Genomic DNA, 21582 nt, shown 5'->3' with positions numbered 1-21582 from the left:
TAAAGTGCGTGGCATGGAACGAAAAGACTAATAGAAAGCAAGTCATTCAAGGGCAGAAGCGAGATTAGCAATCACAAAAGCAAACATATTCCTCACTCGGAAATAAAAATACAACTGGAACAGACGTCACAGGCCTGGCTGGACTGTTTCCCCAGTTCCCCTAAATGAGTGTCTTCAGCAGAGAGACAGACCCAAAAGATGCGTGAAATGCAAGCAAGACCAAAGACACCTCCTGTTCTCTGATAGCAGGTGGGACAACAGGAAATACCTACCCACGGACAGGAGGAAACTGTGACAAGGAGAGGAGGCCCTCATGGTTCTGGAGGAGACGCGGGGAAGGAAGAGCGAGGCGATGGGAGCTCGCCAGCAGAAACCATACAGGGAGCTTGTCCTGTGCCAGCTGACCCAGAGGACAGGCTCTTCAGCCCTCTCTGGAGCCCCATTAGTCCTGATGCTAACAAGTAACCTAATAATACATTTAAGATACACTGTCGCCAAGGCCGGGTGGCTCAGTTAGATGGGTGCCAATGGCTCAAGGACTGCAACCACCAACACATTTCTAACAAAATCATGGAAGAGAAGACAAGTGAAAGCCAATGCATACAGCTTCATTTTAAAGTTGCTAAATCAAAACAATTTGAGACATTGAGTATGCTTTTTTAAAACATCTTTCTTGTTGGGAATATTACAGATGTTCCCCTTTTCTCCCCCATTGCCTCCCTCCACCTGGTTCCCGCCCCACCCCAGGCCTTCACCACCCTATTGTCTGTGTCCATAGGAATGCATATTATATGCATAGAAATTCTTGGTTAATCTCTTCCCACCCCCCTCCCCCCTTCCCTGTGAGATACATCAGTCTGCTCCATGGTTCCATGCCTCTGGTTCTATTTTATTTATCAGTCTATTTGTTCATTAGATTCTTTGTTCCTTTATTTTGATTTTTAGATTCAATTTTCAATAGATATGTATTCACTGCCATTTTATTGTTCATATTTTTTACCTTTTTCTCCTTCTTCTTCCTCTTCTTCTTCTCCTTCTTTCTCTTTTTAAAGAATAGCCTTCAACATTTAAGGTAATACTGCATTGGTGGTGATGAACTCCTTTGGCTTTTTCTTGTCTGTGAAGCTTTTTATCTGATCTTCAGTTCTAAATGATAGCTTTGTTGGGTAGAGTAATCTTGGTTGTAGCTTCTTGCTATTCATCACTTTGAATTTTTCTTGCCACTCCTTTCTGGCCTGAAAAGTTTCTGTTGAGAAATCAGCTGAGTCATATGAGTGCTCCCTTATAGATAATTAACTGCTTTTCTCTTGCTGCTTTTAACATTATCTCTTTGTTTTTAACCTTTAGCGTTTTAATTATGATGTGTCTTGGTGTGGGCCTCTTTGGGTTCCTCTTATGTGAGAACCTCTGTGCTTCCTGGACTTACTAGTATAAGTCTATTTCTTTCACAAGTAGGGGAACTTTTCTGTCATTATTTCTTCAAATAGGTTTTCAATATCTTTCTCTCTCTCTTCTCCTTCTGGTACCCCCATGATGAGAATGGTTGTATGCTTGAGGTTGTCCCAGAGGCTCCTTACACTAGCTTCATATTTTTGGATTCTTTTATTTTCTTTTATTTGCTCTTCTGTTTGGGTGTTTATTGCTCTCTCATATTCCAAATTGCTGATTTGATTCTTGGTGTCCTCTACTCTACTGTTGATTCCCTGTAAATTATCCTTCATTTCTGACTGGTCCTTTTTCATGTTTTTGATGTTCTCACTAAGATCCTTGAAAGTCTCACTAAATTCCTTGAAATTCTCATTAAGTTCCTTGAGCATCCTTAAAACCATTGCTTTGAACTCTGTATCTAGTAATTTGCTTGCTTCCATTTCATTTCATTTCATTCTTTTTCTGGAGATTTCTCCTGTTCTTTCATTTGTGACATATTTCTTTGTCTCCACATTTTGGCTGCTTCCCTGTGTTTGTTTCCACATATTAGGTAGAGCTGCTATGTCTCCTGGAGTTGGTAGAGTGGCCTTGTGTAGTTAGTGTCCTATAGAGCCCAATGGCTCAGTCTCCCCAGTCACCTAAGCTGAGCACTTCAGGTACACCCCTGTGTGGGCTGTGTGCACAGTCTTGTTGTAGTTGAGCCCTGATTGCTGTTGGTGTCACTGGGAGGAATTGACCTCCAGTTCAACTGGCTGTGAGGACTAGCTGTGACTATAGTGGAAGAGCTACTGTGCAGGAGACACCCCTATGGAGTAGGACTTGCTTCAGTGCAGCTTTGGTGCTCACTGAGTCTATCCCTTGAGTGTGTCACTTATGGATGGCAGAGTTGAAATCTGGTATGGTCTGAAGCTGTCCACTGGATGCACTGGCTCTGGGGTATCCCAGAGGTGCAAAGTCAGCCATTGCCTGGGGCCAGCCAGCAGGAGCTAATTGTGTTAGGCTTGTAAGTGCCCAGGCAAGGCCAACCTGTGAAACAAGGCAGGCTTGTATTAGGTCTTTGATGAAGCCAACTGCTACTCGTTTAAGAGATTTTAGAAAAGTCTGAAGCCTGAGCCAAGAGAGGCCATTCATATGGGAAGGCCCTTACAAACAGCTTGGGTGGGGCTGCAAATTGGATGGGGCAGGGTCTCAGGGAATCACCAGGGCAAAGTGAACAGTGTGGGCCAGGCTGATGGAAATGTAGATATGGCTACCAGTCAGCTCTGCGACAAGGGAGCTCTCAGCATAGAAACAATGATCCCTACAAGCACCCATCTGGGAGAAAGCCGCTGCTGAGTTCCTGCCCTGATGCCAAACAATCCAGTTCCTACCTGTATGTCCTTGGATCCCCCAAAGCTGCCATCCAGCTCTGGAGCTCAGAGGGAGCAGGACCACGTAAGTTTGTGTGCTGGCTCTTTAAGAGGAACTGTCTGTGTCTCCAGTAGCCTCCATGTCACTCAGCCACAATCCCGGCTGGATATTAGAGCCTGAAGTTGCAGGGCTTCTCTTCACAGCACTGGAACTCTCGGCTGGGGGTCTGGTGTGGGGCTGGGACCCCTTGCTCCTCACTGGAGGCCTCTGAGGCCAAGCTATCCCTCCTGATTAAAAACACACCACACGTGGGTGTCAGACCAGCCCATTCTGCACCTCCACCCCTCCCACCAGTCTCAATGTGCTTTCTTCTTTACTTCTCTAGTTGTAAGACCTCTACTCAGCCAGCTTTCAGATGGTTCTGAATGATGGTTGTTCTGTATTTTAATTGTAATTTTCACATGGTTGTGGGAGGTGGCAAGTACAGGCATTTACCTATGCCACCATCTTTCAGTTCTATCCTTTAAAGTTACAAGCTAACCACTACAATAGCTAAAATTAAAATTATAATTCTTTCAACAAACTAAGAGTTGCCCGAGGGGAGACAGACTGAGTGAAAAAGATGAAGGGATTAAGAAGTACAAATTGGCAGTTACAAAATAGTCACAGGAATGAAAATATAGTTAATAATCCTATATAACAAAAGCCTAATATGCAAATTGCTCGCTATGATGTGCACTGACCACCAGGGGGTGGCGCAGACATGGTGGGCATCGGCGACGTGGCACTGGAAGCAGGCAGCAATGGAGGCGCTGTTGGCCCTGATGGGCCCCGACAAGAGCAGGACAGCAGAGGGATGGTGGAGCAGGTGAGCGGACAGCACCAGGCTAAGGCAGGTGTGTGCAGGGGCCCAATCGCCCTGCCAATCACCCCGTAGACCAGCAGTTTCAACCTGTGGGTCGCCAACAATGAAAATACATCCTGCATATCAGATATTTACATTACGATTCATAACAGTAGCAAAATTACAGTTATGAAGTAGCAACGAAAATAATTTTATGGTTGGGGGTCACCACAACATGAGGAACTGTATTAAAGGGTCACAGCATTATAAAGGTTGAGAACCACTGCCGTAGACGGCAACCAGTGGCAACAGCAGGATGCAGGGCCGTCGCCTGGCTCCCAGGAGCTGGGGGAGCCGGTGGAGGGGCCCAGCCCCGACCGATCGCCCAGCAGGCGGGATGGTAGAGCAGGTGAGGGGGCAGCACCAGGCCACGGCGAGGCTGCGGGGCTGCAAGGCTGGGAGTGCGAGCTAGGGCTGCGAGCCTGGGGGTGCGAGCTGGGGCACGATCCCTGCAGGCCACCCCAAGGGATCCCACCTGTGCACGAATTCGTGCATGGGCCTCTATGGATGGTGCCTGGTGGGTACTAGACTTATCTTGGGGTGAGCACTTCGTAAGATATAGAAATGTCTAACCACTTTGTTGTACACCTAAACTAATATAATATTGTATGTCACCTGTAATTTTAAAACTAAATTTTAAAAAATTGCTTAAATTACCCTAAGGACCAGGAAAATAAATATAAAAGGAAAAAATCTACAGTATGTTGTAAAAGGCAGGAAAACACAAAAATAACAGTAATTAGATATGGAACATATTAAAATCATAATTGTAAAAGAGACAAACTATTAAAAGGCAGATGCTAACAAAGGAGAAAGTTAAGCTGTCAATTTTTTTCTACTCTCAGACAAGGCTGAATGTAAGGCAAAAGATGTGAAGTAAGACAGTCAGACACTTTATGAACAATGGCGTAAGCCATGATGAGGAAAAAATCTGCATGCACCAAAAAACACATAGTACCAAAACACATTTTTAAAAATTGAATATGCAAGGAAAAAATAAAACACTACTTTAGTTAGGAGACTAATTCGCCATAAAAGAAAAAGTAAACCCAAACCAAATACATAATAAAAAATATGCATTTTTAAAAGTCATAAGATTCTAGTAAATAAGTGTTTCTCATACTCAATGCTCCATGCCCCTATGTATCCCATACACTGCCACCCCACTGCCCTAGCCCTTTGCAACCACTAATTTGCTTTCTGTTTCTATGGACTTGAATTAATATCTTCTAAATATTTCATATAAATGAATCGTACCGTATGTGGCTTTTTGTGTCTAGCTTCTTTCATTTAGCATCCATGTTGTAGCATATATCAGTATTTCACTGCTGCAGAGCTTTACAAGAAAAAAAAAACCCATGTTTGATTTAAAACACATGAATATTGAGTTGCTAGTGGCTGAAAGCTTTCCTTTCAGATATTTTTGCCTATCTCCACATGTATCTACACTAATAAAAGACAAAGATGCTAACTGACCATACCTTCGCTATGCCCTAAGCCATGCCCACCAGCCAATCAGAGTGACTATATGAAAATTAACCCAACCAAGATGGCGGCCAGCAGCCACGGAGCTAGAGCAAGCAGGAGGCTCGGTTGCCCCGGCGATGGAGGAAGCCAAGCTTCCCACCAGCCCTGAGCCAGCTGTGGCCTCCGCTCAAGGCAACAAAGTTTCAATTATAGAAGATAAACAAATCCCAGATACCTGCTTCCAGCCAGCCTCCACTGGGAGCTTGGGTGGCTGGGAGTTGTGGCCAGCCTGCAAACAGCCATCAGCACCTCACCCAGGCTGGCCAGGCTCTCCTATATAATAAAAGGGTAATATGCAAATTGACCCTAACAGCAGAACGACTGGGAATGACTGGTCACTATGACACACACTGAGCACCAGGGGGCAGATGCTCAATGCAGGAGCTGACCCCTGGTTGTCAGTGTGCTCCCACAGGGGGAGCTCTGCTCTGCCACAAGCCAGACTGATGGCTGCCAGTACAGTGGTGGTGGTGGGAGCCTCTCCCACCTCCTCAGCAGAGCTAAGGATGTCCGACTGCAGCTTAGGCCTGCTCCCCGCTGGCAAGTGGACATCCTCCGAAGACTCCTAGGCTGCCAGAGGGATGTCTGACTGCCAGCTTAGGCCCGATCCTCCAGGGAGCAGGCCTAAGCCAGCCGGTGGTCATCCCCCAAGGGGTCCCAGACTGCAAGAGGGCACAGGCCGGGCTGAGGGACACCCCTGAGTGCACAAATTTTTGTGCACTGGGCCTCTAGTGTATAAATAAAAAGGTCCTGTCAATGTAATGGGTTACATTAAGTGATTTTCTAATGTTGAGCCAGCCTTGCATACCTAGGACACATCCCCCGGGTCATGGTGTGTAATTCCTTTTGTATACTGTTGAATTCAGCTTGCTAATATTTTCTTGCAGAATTGTGCATCTATACTCAATATCTTTATGAGCGATAGCAGTCTGTAGTTTTCCTTTGTTCAATGTCTTTATCTGGTTTTAGTATCAGCTTTACTAGCAACAACTTCCCTTAATGTTTGTTTGTCTGAGAAAGTGTTTATTTCTCCTTTCATTTACACTAGAGGCCCGATGCACAAAATTCATGCAAGAGTAGGTCTTCCTTCTCCCTGCTGCCACCACTGGCTTCCCTCTGGCACCTGGGACCCAGGCTTCCCTCAGGCCATCGGCAGGCACCCGGGACTCGGGCTTCCCTTGCAGCCCCAGCTAATTAGCATATTACACTTTTATTATTATAGATGATTAATTTTGCTAGATACAGAATTCTAGGTTGGTTGATTTATGTGGGGTTTTTTTTCCCTATTAACATTTTAAATATTTCACTCCTCTCTTTCTTGCTTGCATGATTTCTGAAGAGAAATCTGATATAATTCTTATTCTTGATCCTCTATTCTGTAAGGTGCTTTTGTTGCCCTGCCTTCTTTCCTCTGTTCTCTTTGTCTCTAATTTTCTGCAGTCTGATGATATGCCTAGATGTAGATTTTTTGGTATTTGTCCTCATTGGTGGTCTCTGAGCTTGCTAGATCTGTGGTTTGGTATCTGTATTAATTTTAGGAAAATTATCTGGCATTGTTGCTTCAAATCTCTCTCCTGTTCCTTTCTGTGTGCTTCTCTTTCTGGCATTTCCAATACATGTAGATTATACCTTTTGTAATTATCCTACAGTTCTTGGCTGTTCTGTTCCCTTTTTTAACCTCTTTTTTTGCTCTTTGCTTTTCAGTTTGGACAGTGTGTATTGACATATCTTCTAGCTCACTCATTCTTTCTTTGGTCCTGTGCAGTCAACTGATAAGCCCATTAAAGGCATTCTTCATTTCTATTACAGTTTACTTGACTTCTACCATTCTTTTTGAGTTTCCATTTCAAATGCATTAATCATCAGGGAAATGCAAGTAAAATCTTTCATGCATTTTTTTCCATTAGAGCCCTAAGCATATTAGTCAGTTATTTTAAATTCTGGCTTTATAATTCCCAAATCTCTGTCATACCTGAATCTGGTTCTGATGCTTGCTTTGTCTCTTGAGACTGTGTTTGCTTTTTAATATCCCTTGCACTGTTTTTGTTGAAAGTCAGGCATTACGTATAAGGTAAAAAGAACTGAAGTAAGTACACCTACACTGTGAGGCTTTATGTATCTAGCTGTGAGTCAGGCTGTGTTTGCTGTCAGATGTCACTGTGGGCATCAGAGGCTAGAATTTCCTCTAGTGTTCTTGTTTCTGTTGCCCCCGTTGCCTTTGATTTTCTCTAGAGACTCCTTCTTAAATAGAGTCTGACTCTAACCCCTTGTTATCATACAGAAACCTGACTGATGTGATAGTTAAGGGGTGGCATAGACAAAGTAATAAAGCTCCTGGCTACTATAACATGAGATCTCAATCCAAATGACATAATAGCTAATTAATTAAAAATAAAGCAAAAAAAAAAAACACAAATAGACCAATGGAACAGCATCGAGTCCAAACTTAAGCCCCACAAATATACAGTTACCTAAATTGTGACAAAGCTCATAATGGTGCTTAAACAATTGGACATCCATGTGAAGAAACACGTATGACTCCTACTCCACAGCACACGTAAGGTGAACTCAGATCTCAATGGGAAGAGCAAATCGATTAAGCACTTAGGGAAAAGCACAAGAGACATCCTCATAACCTTGGATTAAGCAAAGATTTCTTAAATGGAACATTAAACAAAAAAGCACTGCCCTAACCGGTTTGGCTCAGTGGATAGAGTGTCGGCCTGCAGACTCAAGGGTCCCAGGTTCGATTCTGGTGAAGGGCATGTACCTTGGTTGCGGGCACATCCCCAGTAGGGAGTGTGCAGGAGGCGGCTGATCAATGTTTCTGTCTCATCGATGTTTCTAACTCTCTATCCCTCTCCCTTCCTCTCTGTAGAAAAGTCAATGGAATATATTTTTTTAAAAAGCACTGACAATAAAAGAAAAAAATTAATAAAGTAAGCCATATTAAAATTAAGAATTTCTGCTCATCAGAAAATATCAACACAATGGGGGGGGGGGGGGGGGAGCCGGGGTCGCTATATATATATTTCTCTGACCAAAGTATCATATCTCGAATAAAAAACTCTTGTAAATCAATATTAAAAAGATAAACAAACTAATGGGAAAAAGACTTGAAGACACAAAAGATTTCCAAATGACCAATAAATTTTTGAAAAGGTTCTCAAATGCATTGATCATCAGGGAAATGCAAGTAAAACCTTTCGTGCAATAAATACTATGACACATTAGAGTAGCTAATATTTAAAAGGGCAGAAGCCCTAGCCAGTGTGGCTTAGTTGGCAGATTACTGCCCGTGAACCAAGAGGTCTCCAAGAATAAGTCAGGGCACATGCCCGGGTTGCTGGCTCAATTAGCATTAGGGGGCCTTCAGGAGGCAGCCGATTGATGCTTCTCTCTCTTCCTCTCCCTTCCTCTCACTCTAAAATCAATAAAAATATAATAAATAAATAAATAAATAAATAAATAAATAAATAAAAAGGGCAGAAAATACTGTGTTGTAAAGATGGGAAGCAAGCACACCTCCCTTACAGTGCTGCTGGGGGGGTAAATTGGCCAACTGTTTAAAAGCACCTAGTAAGTGCAAGCCTATGTAACCTAGTGGTCTCATTCCTAGGTATCTACCTGACAGAAATGCACAGCCATGTTCACCAAAAGATATGTCCCAGAATATTCGGAGCCAAAATCAGGGAGTGTGCACCAACAGCAAAACAAACATGAACTGTGCTACTATCTCACAGCTACAGCTGAATGGATTACAACCACATATAATACAGAGAAATTGCACAGACATTGTTCAATGGAAGAAACTAGACACAGTGCATACGAAGAGGTTCCGTTTATATCCAAGTTCACAACTAAGCAACGCTAACCTATTAAAGCCAGGAGAGGGGTTACTGTCCAGGAGCTAGACTAGAGTGACGGGAAAGGGGTAGGGATGGGCCTCCAGACGCCCGTCACAGCCTTTCTCAATCTCATGTGAAATGCTTCAAGCCGTTCATGTAAGATTGTGCACTCCTCTGTGCCATTTTAGCTTCAATTTAAACACTAAACTAAATGTACTGTGTCAAATTCCACCAGCTCAGACTTTGCATCTCCTCTTTATTCCAGAACATGACTTGGCAAAGTGATTCTCAATTTTCAAGATCAATAACTACACGCATGAGGCCACTGTAAACCACAATGTTTCACCTCAAACCAAGTGTGACAATCCGAGAGAAGTTAGAAAGAAGGGCCAGTGCCACTGCGTGAAGTTGCTGTGTCTTTGCCGTCCTGCAAACACAAATAGCACGACACTGTGTTCCGTGCACCATGAAAAGGCAGAGCATCAGAGCAGGCTCCCGAGGCCACGCCGGTTCCGGACCGCGGGCAGCAGCGCAGACCGAGCCGGGACGAGAAAGGGTGGCCTCCCGAGGAGCTGCCTCCCCTCCAATCCGCCGTCTTCCCACCCACAGCAGGTTTCGGCCTGAAAGCAAGTGGGGCCGAGGCCGCCGCTGAGGGGCGGAGCGGGGCTGCGCGCACACCTGTCTGCCCGCCGGCCCGGCCACCGGCCCACTTAGAGCCGCGGCGGTGCGGGCGCAGGTACGAGGCGGTGCGGGCGCAGGTGGTCCCGCAGCGCTGCCCGCGAAGGCAGGTGACTCGAGGCGACTGCGCGCAGGAGAGGGCGGGTGGGCGCGCAGAAGGGGTGGGCCGGGCGGCGGCGCAGGTGGCCTAGGAGAAGCGGCCGCCGGGGCGCAGGGAAGGGGCACAGGGTGGGGGCCGCAGGGACGGGCCGGCGCCCGGCCGCCGCTCACCGTGGACTCCCGCACTTGGCTGTGGAAGTGCTGCTCCCGCGCCGACACCTCGTCCTGTGCTTCCATCCTCCGTCATGCCCGCGTCCGCGCGCCCCGCCGCACCATCGCCCGCCGGCCCGAGGGGCTGGGTGGCCGCCGCGCTGACCAGGGACCACAGCGGGCGGAAGCGGCTGGGCAGGGACCGCGACCACCACCGCCGCCGCCTCAGGAGCCGCCGCTCGGCTGGAGGGCGGGCACAGCGCGACCCGGGGCGGGGCGGGGCCGAGGCTACGTCAGAGAAAGGCGCCGTGCGACGGGGGAGCGCGCCGAGCGTCTGCGGACCTAAGGCAGAAGGGGCGGGGCGGGGCCTGAGATAGTGGGAGGGGCGGGGCCTGAAGTAGTGCCGAGGCCTGTTGCGGGGGGGGCGGTGGTGGGCGGGGGCCTGTGGGCAGGGGCGGGGCCTGGGGCGGGGGCGGGGCTTGCATCCATGCCCCCTTGGGCGGAGGCAGACGGGAATGAGTGAGGATGCGACTGGGGAAGCTCTTGGAGGCTGTTCTCCGGCCATGAGGGTGAAGGTGCAGACGCGGCCTGAGATATTGGCGCTGTGCCCCACGGGAGTTAGTCATGTAACGCAATGCCTGTTAGTGCCCAGCACCCGGCGCAGTCTGCAGAGCTGTGGGCAGTCGGGCAGGAGCTCTCCCACAGAAACTTTCCGTCTGCAAGTAAAGGTCGGCTGGCAGTTGTTTGTTTGAGGACCCGGTTTGGGCGGAAACCTGGCTTCTCTGGGTCTGATAAGGAGCCTGGGTTGCCCACCTGGAAAACGTAGATAGCCTGAATGTGCGCCTCGCCAAGTGCGGTTATGACCCCCTACAAACCCAAGACAGCATGTTTATTAGGGGGACCGCCAAACATGCACCCACCCACCCTCCCCCACCTACCCTCCAAGATTCTGCACTCTTTTCCAAGCTTTGAGTCTCTGGGTCCACTCAGTTCATCAGTTTATTTTGTTACTTATATTCCACATATGAGTGAGATCACGTGATACTTGTCTTTCTCTGACTGGCTTATTTCACTTAGCATGATACTCTCCAGGTCCCTCCATGCTGTCTCACAGGGTAAGAGATTCTGCTTTTTTACTGCTGCATAGTGTTCCACGGTATAAATGTTCCACAACTTTTTATCCACTCATCTACTGATGGGCACTGGGGCTGTTTTCAGATCTTAGCTATTGTAAATTGTGCTGCTATGAACATAGGGGTTATACATTCTTTCTGATTAGTGCTTCGGGTTTCTTAGGTTATATTCCTAGTAGTGAGATCATTGGGTGAAATGGGAGTTCCATATTTAATTTTTTGAGGTAACTCCATACTGCTTTCCATAATGGCTGCACCAGTCTGCATTGTCACCAGCAGTGCATGAGGGTTCCCTTTTCTCCACATCCTTGCCAGCACTTGTCCCTTGTTGATTTGTTGATGGTAGCCATTCTGACAGGTGTGAGGTGATACCTCATTGTGGTTTTAATTTGCATCTCTCGGATGATCAGTGACTTTGAGCATTTTGTCATGTCTCTTGGACATCTCTATGTCCTCTTTGGAGAAGTGTTTATTTAGGTCCTTTGCCCATTTTTAAATTGGATTGTTTATCTTCTTCTGTTAAGTTGTATAACTTTCTAATATATTTTTTATATTAACCCTTTATCAGATGTATCATTACCAAATATGTTTTCCCATACAGTGGGCTCCCTTTCCATTTTGTTGATGGTTTCTTTTGCTGTGCAGAAGCTTTTTATTTTGACATAGTCCATTTCTTTATTTTCTCCTTAGTTTCCTTTGCCCTAGGAGATGTATCCATAAACATACTGCTATGAGAGATGTCTGAGATTTTGCTACCTATGGTTTCTCCTAGGATTTTTATGGTTTCACGACTTACATTTAAGTCTTTTATCCATTTTTATTTTATTCTTGTGTATGGTGTAAATTGGTGATCTAGTTTCATTTTTTTGCATATATCTGTCCAATTTTCCCAACACCATTTATTGAAGAGACTGTCTTGACTCCATTATATGCTCTTGCCTCCTTTGTCAAATATTGAGCATAATGGCTTGGGTTGATTTCTGGGGTCTCTGTTCTGCTCCATTGCTCTATATGCCTGTTCTTGTGCCAGTATCAGGCTGTTTTGATTACGGTGGCTTTGTAGTATAACTTGAGATCTGGTATTGTGATTCCTCCAACTTTCTTCTTTCTCAAGATTGCTGCAGCTATTCAGGGTCTTTGGGGGTTCCATATAAATTTCTGGAGTATTTGTTCTAGATCTGTGAGATATGCCATTGTATTTTAATGGGGATTGAATTGAATCTGTAGAGTGCCTTGGGTATGGACATTTTAATGATGTTGATTCTACCAATCCATGAACATGGTATATTCTTCCACTTGTTTATATCTTCTTTTCTTTCTTTTTTCAACTTCCTGTAGTTTTCCCAGTACAGGTCTTTTGCCTCCTTGGTTAAGTTTATTCCTACATTTTTTATTTTTTTGTTGCAATGGTAAATGGGATTGCTTGTTTTGTTTCTCTTTCTGAGAATTCATTATTGGCATATAAAAAATCCATCAATTTTTGGGTGTTGATTTTGTATCCTGCTACATTGCGAAATTCATTTATTAAATCTAGAAGTTTTTTGGTGGGGTCTTTAGGGTTTTCTATATACAATATCATGTCATCTGCAAGTAAAGAGAGTTTTACTTTCTCCTTTCCAAATTGGATGCCTTTTATTTCTTCTTCTTGTCTGATCACTGTGGTAGGACTTCCAGTACTCTGTTGAATCAGAGTGGTGTAAGCAGACATCCTGTCTTGTTACTGTTCTTAAGGGAAATGGTTTTAGCTTTTGCCCATTGAGTACGATGTCCACTGTAGGTTTGTCATATATGGCCTTTAGCATGTTGAGATATGCTCCCTCTCTTCCCATTTTGCTGAGAGTTTTTATCAAAATGGGTTTTGCATTTTCTCAAATGCTTTTTCTGCATCTATTGATATGATCATGTGCTTTTTGTCTTTCAATCTGTTTATGTGATGTGTCACATTTATTGATTTGTGAATATTGTGCCAGCCTTGCATCCATGGAATAAATCCCACTTGCTGATGGTGTATGATCTTTTTAATATATTGCTGGATCGGATTTGCTAATATTTTGTTGAGGATTTTAGCATCTATGTTCATAGGGATATTGGCCTGTAATTCTCCCTCTTTGTAGTGTCTTAATCTGGTTTTGGAATTAGGGTAATGCTGGCCTCATAAAAAGAGGTTGGAAGCGTTCCTTTCTCTTGGATTTTTTTGGAATAGTTTGAGAAGTATAGTGTTAGTTCTTCTTTGAATGTTTGCTAAAACTCTCCTGTGAAGCTGTCTGGACCCGGGCTTTTGTTTGCTGGGCTTTGGGGTTTTTTTTATTATTATTACTGCTTCTATTTCATCAGTTGTTATTGGCCTAATCAGGTTTTCTGATTCCTCCTGATTCAGTTTTGGGAGATTGTATTTTCTAGGAATTTGTTCGTTTTATCCGCATTGTCCAATTTGTTGGCATATAGTTGTTCATAGTATTTCCTTACAATCCTTTGGGTCCTCACTCTTTGTTTCTTCATGAATCTAGCTAACAGTTCATTAATTTTGTCTATCCTGTCAAACAGCCAGTTCTTGGTTTCATTGATTTTTTTGTATTTTTTTTTTAGTCTCTATATCATTTATTTCTGCTCTAATCTTTTTAAAATATTTTTTTATTGATTTCAGAGAGGAAGGGAGAAGGGAGAGAGAGATAGAAATATCAGTTATGAGATAGAATCATCAATTGGCCACCTCCTGAACGACCCTCACTGGGTATTGAGTCCACAACTTAGGCATGTGCTCTTGACTGGAATCAAACCTGGGACCCTTCAATCCGAAGGTTGACGCTCTATCCATTGAGCCAAACCAGCCAGGGCTCTGCTCTAATCTATATTATTTCCTTCCCACTTACTCTGGGTTTTCTTGTTGTTCCCTTTCCAGTTCTTTAAGCTGTAGGGTTAAATAGTTTATTGTTGATGAGGTAGGCCTCTAGTGCTATGAACTTCCCTCTCAGGACTGCTTTTGCTGTGTCCCAGAGATTTGGGGTTGTTGTGTGTTCATTTTCATTTGTTCCCATGAAGTTTTTGATTTCTTTGTTGATCTCATTGGTAACCCATTCATCTATATCAGTGGTTCTCACCCTTCCTAATGCCGTGACCCTTTAATACAGTTCCTCATGTTGTAGTGAACCCAACCATAAAATTATTTTCTTTGCTACTTCATAATTGTAATTTTGCTACTGTTATGAATCCTAATGTAAATATCTGATATGCAGGATATATTTTCATTGTTACAAATTGAATATAATTAAAGCATAGTGATTAATCACAAAAACAATATGTAATTATATATGCTTTCTGATGGTCTTAGGCGACCCCTATGAAAGGGTCGTTCGACCCCCAAAGGGGTCGCGACCCACAGGTTGAGAACCGCTGGTCTATATATATAAAACCCTAATATGCAAATAGACTGAACAGAAGAACAACCGAACAACTGGTCTCTGTGATGTGCGCTGACCACCAGGGGGCGCAGGTGGAACATGGTAGGCATCGGCAGCAGGCAGCAGAGTATGGAACATGTTGGGCTTTGGCCACAGTGGGATGGTGGACCAGGTGAGTGGGGCCCCAGACCAAGGCAGGGCACCAGTAGCTATCATCGGGACAAGCCTCTGGTGGTTACTGAAAATTCTTTGCTCCTGTGCACCACGGTCCCACCCGGCACTTGCACCTGCTGCCGGCATCAGTCCTGATCACTTGGCGCCGTCAGCAGGTGCGAGAGGTGGCTTCCAGCCCTGATTGCCCCTCCGGGCTTCTCCACCTCCCCCTGCTCCTGAGGGGCAATTGGGGCTGGCAGCCACCTCTTACACTGCTGCTGGTGACGATCCTGCTCATACCCACTGCCAGCACCTGAGCTGCCACTTGCACCCACTGCCAGTGCCAACCCTGCTTGCACCCACAGCTGGCGCCAAAGCCACCACTCACACCCGCTGCCAGTGCCCGGCACTGATCCTGATCACTCAGCGCCATCAGCGGGTGCAAGCAGTGGCTGCCAGCCCCAATCACCGCTGAGGGTTTCTACACCTCCCCCTGCTCCTGAGAGGCAATCAGGGCAGCAACCACCACTTGCACCTGCTGATGGTGCTGGCCCCATTTGAACCTGCTGCTGGTGCTGGCCCCAGTCACTCTGCACCATCAGCGGGTGCAAGCAGGGCTGGTGGCATAAGCACATGGGAGCGGTGGCAGCAGGAGCAGGGCTACTGGCAGAGAGGAGACCAGGGGGCCACGGTGGACGGGGCCAGGCAAGGACGCAGAGGATGGGCTGAGACTCACCCCTGTGCCCACCGCAGCCTTACAGTCCACAGTTCCTTTCAAGGTGCACGAATTCATGCACTAGGCCCCTAGGCCTATATAATAAAAGAGAAACATGCAAATTAGCTGTCCCTCCACTATGCTCAAGCCACGCCCACAGGCCACACCCACAGGCCGATCAGAGTGACTATGCAAATTAACCCAACAAAGATGGCTGTTAATTTGCATACACAGGTATCAGGCGCCCCAGGAGACGACGGCGGCCGCGGGCTCCCAGGACCATTGCCCACACAGGAGGCAAGGCCTGCCTCACCAAGCCATGCCCACGGGCTCCCAGGACCTTCGCTGGCCCCGGGAGGCGAGGCCACCTGCGCCTAGCCACGCCCACGGGCTCCTGGGACTTTCACTAGTGGGAGAGATGAGGCCACCTGTGCCTAGCCATGCCTACGGCCTCACAGGACCTTCGCCGGCCCCGAGAGGCGAGGCCGTAACCGTGCCCACGGGCTCCTGGGACTTTCGCCGGTCAGGGAGCCGAGGCCACCCGCGCCTTGCCACACCTGCGGGCTCCTGGGACCTTGGCGGCGGAGAGCAGGAGTTTTGGAGGGCTTGGCAGAGCAGGAGACCGCTGGGCATAGAGCAGAGGGAGAGAGAGGGCAGCTTGGAGGGTGCGGCTCCCTCTGTCACCCCACCTTCTTCATCACAGCTGTGGAAACTGACAGCAGGGAGGAGGAAGTCCCACCCCCACAGAATCAGCCAGAATCAGCCATTGGTCAGACAGCTCTCAGCGGCCTGATAGCCAGGACTCTCATTCACCTGCATCTCAGACCGTGACAGTAGAGAGGTGGGACGATATCTAAAGAACAACCATTAATAAAATGTAGCTCTGCAGCTGAAAGATGCCGGCATTATCGACAGAAAGTGTCTGCAGAGCAGTGTGTGTCTGATCTTGAAAGAAGGCAGCGCCTGTGACAGGATGTATCTGAACACCAGCTACTGGATAAACGTCGCTCTGATGCCGAAGAACACTGGTGTTATCGACAGAAAATGTCTAAAGACCAACGTGCCTTTGAAGTTGAAAGAAGGTGGTGGCAACGACAGAATATGTTTAGAGAACAGTAATCAGCAAGTACTACCAATACCGGTAGGAACTGCCTTCTCAGCGAAAATGGAGTACATGACGATACAATCCTCGAACATAGGTGGAATGACTGTTCGATGTGAATTTTGCCTATCACTAAATTTCTCTGGTGAAAAATCATCCGATGGGAAATTTACTCCGTGTTGTAGCAGAGGGAAAGTCTGTCCAAATGATATACATTTTTCAGATTACCCGGCATATTTAAAAAGATTAATGACAAACGAAGATTCTGACAGTAAAAATTTCATGGAAAATGTTCATTCCATAAATAGTTCTTTTGCTTTTGCTTCCATGGGTGCTAATATTGCATCACCATCAGGATATGGGCCATACTGTTTTAGAATACACGGACAAGTTTATCACCCTACTGGAACTTCACACCCTTCGGATGGTGTTTCTCGGAAGTTTGCTCAACTCTATATTTTGGATACAGCCGAAGCTACAAGTAAAAGATTAGCAGTGCCAGAAAACCAGGGCTGCTCAGAAAGACTCATGATCAACGTCAACAACCTCATGCATGAAATAAGTGAATTAACAAAATCGTACAGATGCTACATGAGGTAGAAAAGGAAGCCCAATCTGAAGCAGCAGCAAAGGGTATTCTCCCACAGAAGTAACAATGGCGATTAAATATAAGCGTAGATATAATTCTCCCCGTGTAACCGAGGTTGCTGTCATATTCAGAAACGAAGATTGAGAACCTCCTTTTGAAAGGGACTTGCTCATTCATTATAAGCCAGATCCCAATAATCCAAATGCCACTAAAATGAAATAAATCAATATCCTGTTTCCTACATTAGATGCAATGACATATCCTATTCTTTTTCAACATGGTGAAAAAGGCTGGGGAACAGATATTGCATTAAGACTCAGAGGTAATAGTGTCATCAACAATAATACTAGACAAAATGTAAGGACACGAGTCACACAAATGCAGTATTATGAATTTCATCTCTCTGTGTGGGACACGTTCAATCCTATTTTAGATGCAGGAAAATTAACTCAACAGTTTATCGTGGATTCATATTCAAAAATGGAGGCCAATCAGATAAATTTCATCAAATTAAACCTATCTAAGTTGGGAGTTGAAAAATATAGTGGTTTGATGGATTATCTCAAATCTAGATCTGAAAATGACAATGTGCCAATTGGAAAAATGATAATACTTCCATCATCTTCTGAGGGTAGTCCCAGAAATATGCAGCAGTGATATCAGTATGCTATGGCAATTGTAACAAAGTATGGCAAGCCCCATGTATTCATAACCATGACATACAACCCCAAATGGGCAGATATTGCAAACAATATACAACGACGGCAAAAAGTTGAAAACAGACCTGACTTGGTAGCCAGAGTTTTTAATATTAAGCTGAATGCTCTTTAAATGATATCTGTAAATCCCATTTATTTGGCAAAGTAATAGCTAAAATTCATGTCATTGAATTTCAGAAACGCGGATTGCCTCACGCTCACATATTATTGATATTAGCTAGTGAGTCCAAATTACGTTCCTCTAATTAATTCCCTTTTCAATGTGCATGAATTTTGTGCACAGGGCTACTAGTTGTTTAATAACATGCTATTTAGCATCCATGTGTTTGAATGTTTTGAGGTGTTTTTTATAAATATTTCTCTCTTTCCCACATCCAGCGTGGCTAGAGAGCGGTCCGGTTCCTGAGTAGGGGCAGCAGGGGATTGAGAAAATGAAAGGAAGAGACAGACACAGAGATAGAAGGAAAAAGCTGGGGCCGGGTGGGACAGTTGTCCGCTGATGAAGAGACAGTGACCCAAGCCAATATAGCGCATTTATTTTATACAGCAAAATACCAGGAAGTTTTACTAAAGCCCAAGACAAAGGAGATTATGTGCATTCTTGGATGGGCCTGAGTCATATTCATTCCTTGTGCTTGGCTGGATTTAGATAATGAAACCCACCCCCTGGTGTCTGAGCTGAAGGCCATGCTGACAACACCCCTGCCTCTGGCAAGGTATGTTTCCAGGGCATGGCTCTGCTGGGCACCGCTGGATTCAGATGACAATCAGCTCAGGGGCCTTTCCCAGGCGCTCTCTACAGTTTCTACTGTAGTTGATTTCTAATTTCATTCCACTTTGATCTGAGAAAATGCTTGATTTGATTTCAATCTTCTTGAACTTGTAAAGATATGTTTTGTGTCCTAACATGTGGTCTATTTTTGTGAATGATCCATGTGCACTTGAAAAGAATGTACATTCTGTAGCTTTGCAGTGAAATGTTCTATAAATGTCAGTTACATCCATCTGATCCAGTGTGTCCTTTAGAGTCACTGTTTCTTTGTTAGGTTTTTGTCTGGAAGATTTATCCAGTGGAGTCAGCAGGTTGTTAAAGTTTCCCTACTATGACTATATTGTTGTCTATCTCTCCCTTAAAGTCTTCTAGAAGTTTTTTTTATATATTTGGATGATCCAATATTGAGTGCATATATGTTTACCAGGGTTATGTTCTCTTGTTGGATCAGTCCCTTTAGTATTATGTAGTGACCTTTGTTGTCTCTTGTGATGCCCTTCATTTTGAAGTCTATTTTGTCAGATATGAGTATTGCTGCTCCAGCTTTTTTTTTCTTTTCCATTTGCATGGAAATTTTTTTCCCATCCTTTCACTTTCATCCTGTGTGAGTCTTTTGTTCTGAGGTGGGTCTCTTGTAGCCACATATAGTTGAGTCAGGCTTTCCTATCCATTCAGCTACCCTATGCCTTTTGATTAGAGCATTTAGTTAATACTAGGGGGATTTGACCTCCAGGCCAACTGGCTGTGAGAATGATTAGAGCATTTAATGCACTTACATTTAGGGTTATTGATAGGTACTTATATATTGCTATTATATTTCTGTATGGCTATGTTTCTTTCTCTGTTTCTTCTTCTCATTACAGCAATCCCTTTGTCATTTCTTGTAATACTGGCTTGGTGGTGATATACTCCTTTAACCTTTTTTATCCAGGAAGCTCTTTATTTGGCCATCTATTTTGAATGATAGCCTTGCTGGATATAATAATCTTGGTTTCAGATCCTTGCTTTCCATTACCTTGAGTACTTCATGTTATTCCCTTCTGGGTGTAGAGTTTCTGATGAGAAATCAGGTGTCAGCTTTATGGGAGCTCCTTCCAGCCCTTGTCCCCAATTCTTTCTCTAAGAGCCCTTTCCTGCAGCCTGGCTTCCCCTCTCTCCAGCCCTGCTGCCTTCCCAGCACCCCACCCAGCCCACAGCCTTCCCTTCCTGTTCAGATTCAGGCCACTGTCCTCCACAGTCTCCCCTGACAGTGCCAGTCTCCTCCCTCGCTCAGGCACTCACAGCTGTGGACACCCATGGGAGGAGATACTTCCGTGCTCTCGGGGAGCCAGGAGCAGCCAGAATGACAGCAGTTACACTCCCGAGCCGTTCACCTGTGTCCTTGCATTCTAAGTCAGCACTTCCTGTACACATGAGTGGGAGAGACAGGGCCTTGGGGAGCTAGCTTTTGTAGAACGACCACCATATCCCAGGGGTCTTCATACGTCACATAATGGACCCATCGCAGTAACGCTATGAAGTAGGTCATCAGCTCCATGTTACCATCAAAGACCCTGAGGCTTGGACAGGTAAGTACCTGACCCAGTTTACATAGCCCACCCTGGAGCCCAGGTCCGTCTGGCTCACTAATTCCTGAGTATGCATTCAAACATTCCAGTAAGTACTAACCTCTCTCTACCCTGAGGTCCAGGTGTGTTGGTGCTCTCCAGAGAAACAGAACCAATAGGAGATAGATGACAGAGGTGCACAGATAGATGAGGACATAGACCAGGGGTGGGCAAACTTTTTGACTCGAGGGCCACAATTGGTTCTTAAACTGGACCGGAGGGCCGGAACAAAAGCATGGATGGAGTGTTTGTGTGAACTAATATAAATTCAAAGTAAACATCATTACATAAAAGGGTACAGCCGAAACCGGTTTGGCTCAGTGGATAGAGCGTCGGCCTGCGGACTGAAGGGTCCTGGGTTCGATTCCAGTCAAGGGCATGTACCTGGGTTGCGGGCACATCCCCAGTAGGAGATGTGCAGGAGGCGGCTGATCAATGTTTCTCTCCCATCGATGTTTCTGACTCTCTATCTCTCTCCCTTCCTCTCTGTAAAAAATCAATAAAATATATAAAAAAAATAAAAAATAAAAGGGTATGGTCTTTTTTTTTTTTTAGTTTTATTCATTTCAAATGGGCCGGATCTGGCCCGCGGGCCGTAGTTTGCCCACAGCTGATATAGACAGATCATTCATACATACATACATACATAGGAAGTTGGCTCACATGAACATGGAGACTGACAAGTCCCACGATCTGAAGTCCAGAGACCCAGGAGAACTGATGACATAGTTCCATCTCACGTTCAGGAGAAGACCCATATCCCAGCACCAAAACAGTCACCCCTTTTGTTCTCTCAGACCTCAGACAGACGATTTGGTGAGGATGAGATCTGCACCCCTGCGGAGGCCCATCTGTTTTGCTCAGTCTACAGATGCAAATGCTAATATAACCCAGAAAAACACCCTCCCAGACACACACCATATAACTTAACCAATCATCTGGGTGCCCGCGGCCCAGTCACCCAGCCATGTTGACACAGAATTAACCCTCACAAGCAGGGCCTGATGCCTCTCCTCCAGTTGTCACTAGGCCCAGGAAAAATGGGTCATTAGGCCCAGGGGGAAGTGGGTCACTAGGCCCAGGGGGGAGTGGGTCACTAGGCCCAGGGGGAAGTGGGTCACTAGGCCCAGGGGGAAGTGGGTCACTAGGCCCAGGAAAAATGGGTCATTAGGCCCAGGGGGAAGTGGGTCACTAGGCCCAGGGGAAAATGGGTCACTAGGCCCAGGGGGAAGTGGGTCACTAGGCCCAGGGGGAAGTGGGTCACTAGGCCCAGGGGGAATTGGGTCACTAGGCCCAGGGGGAATTGGGTCACTAGGCCCAGGGGGAGTGGGTCACTAGGCCCAGGGGGAATTGGGTCACTAGGCCCAGGGGGAATTGGGTCACTAGGCCCAGGGGGAGTGGGTCACTAGG

The 21582-nt window shown here is 45.8% G+C and overlaps 1 protein-coding gene across 3 annotated transcripts in view; it reads right to left on the bottom strand.

Moving 5' to 3' along the window:
• The window catches only part of LMBR1 (limb development membrane protein 1), a gene marked incomplete at its 5' end in the record, with an annotated part of 123725 nt that extends 113495 nt beyond the window's left edge, over nucleotides 1-10230 (bottom strand). For 2 of the 3 annotated variants that reach the window (XM_081101868.1, XM_081101869.1), the window contains one exon: nucleotides 10006-10230. In XM_081101868.1, the coding sequence (XP_080957994.1) occupies nucleotides 10006-10071 (66 nt within the window). The remainder of the gene's footprint in view (nucleotides 1-10005) is intronic. The other variant, XM_081101870.1, reaches the window with a different exon arrangement.
• Nucleotides 10231-21582: the final 11352 nt, after the last annotated feature.

Source organism: Myotis nattereri (genome assembly GCF_964212035.1).
Source record: "Myotis nattereri genome assembly, chromosome: 11".
NCBI classification, from domain to species: Eukaryota; Metazoa; Chordata; class Mammalia; order Chiroptera; family Vespertilionidae; genus Myotis; species Myotis nattereri.
This window is presented reverse-complemented; position numbering and strand designations above follow the sequence as displayed.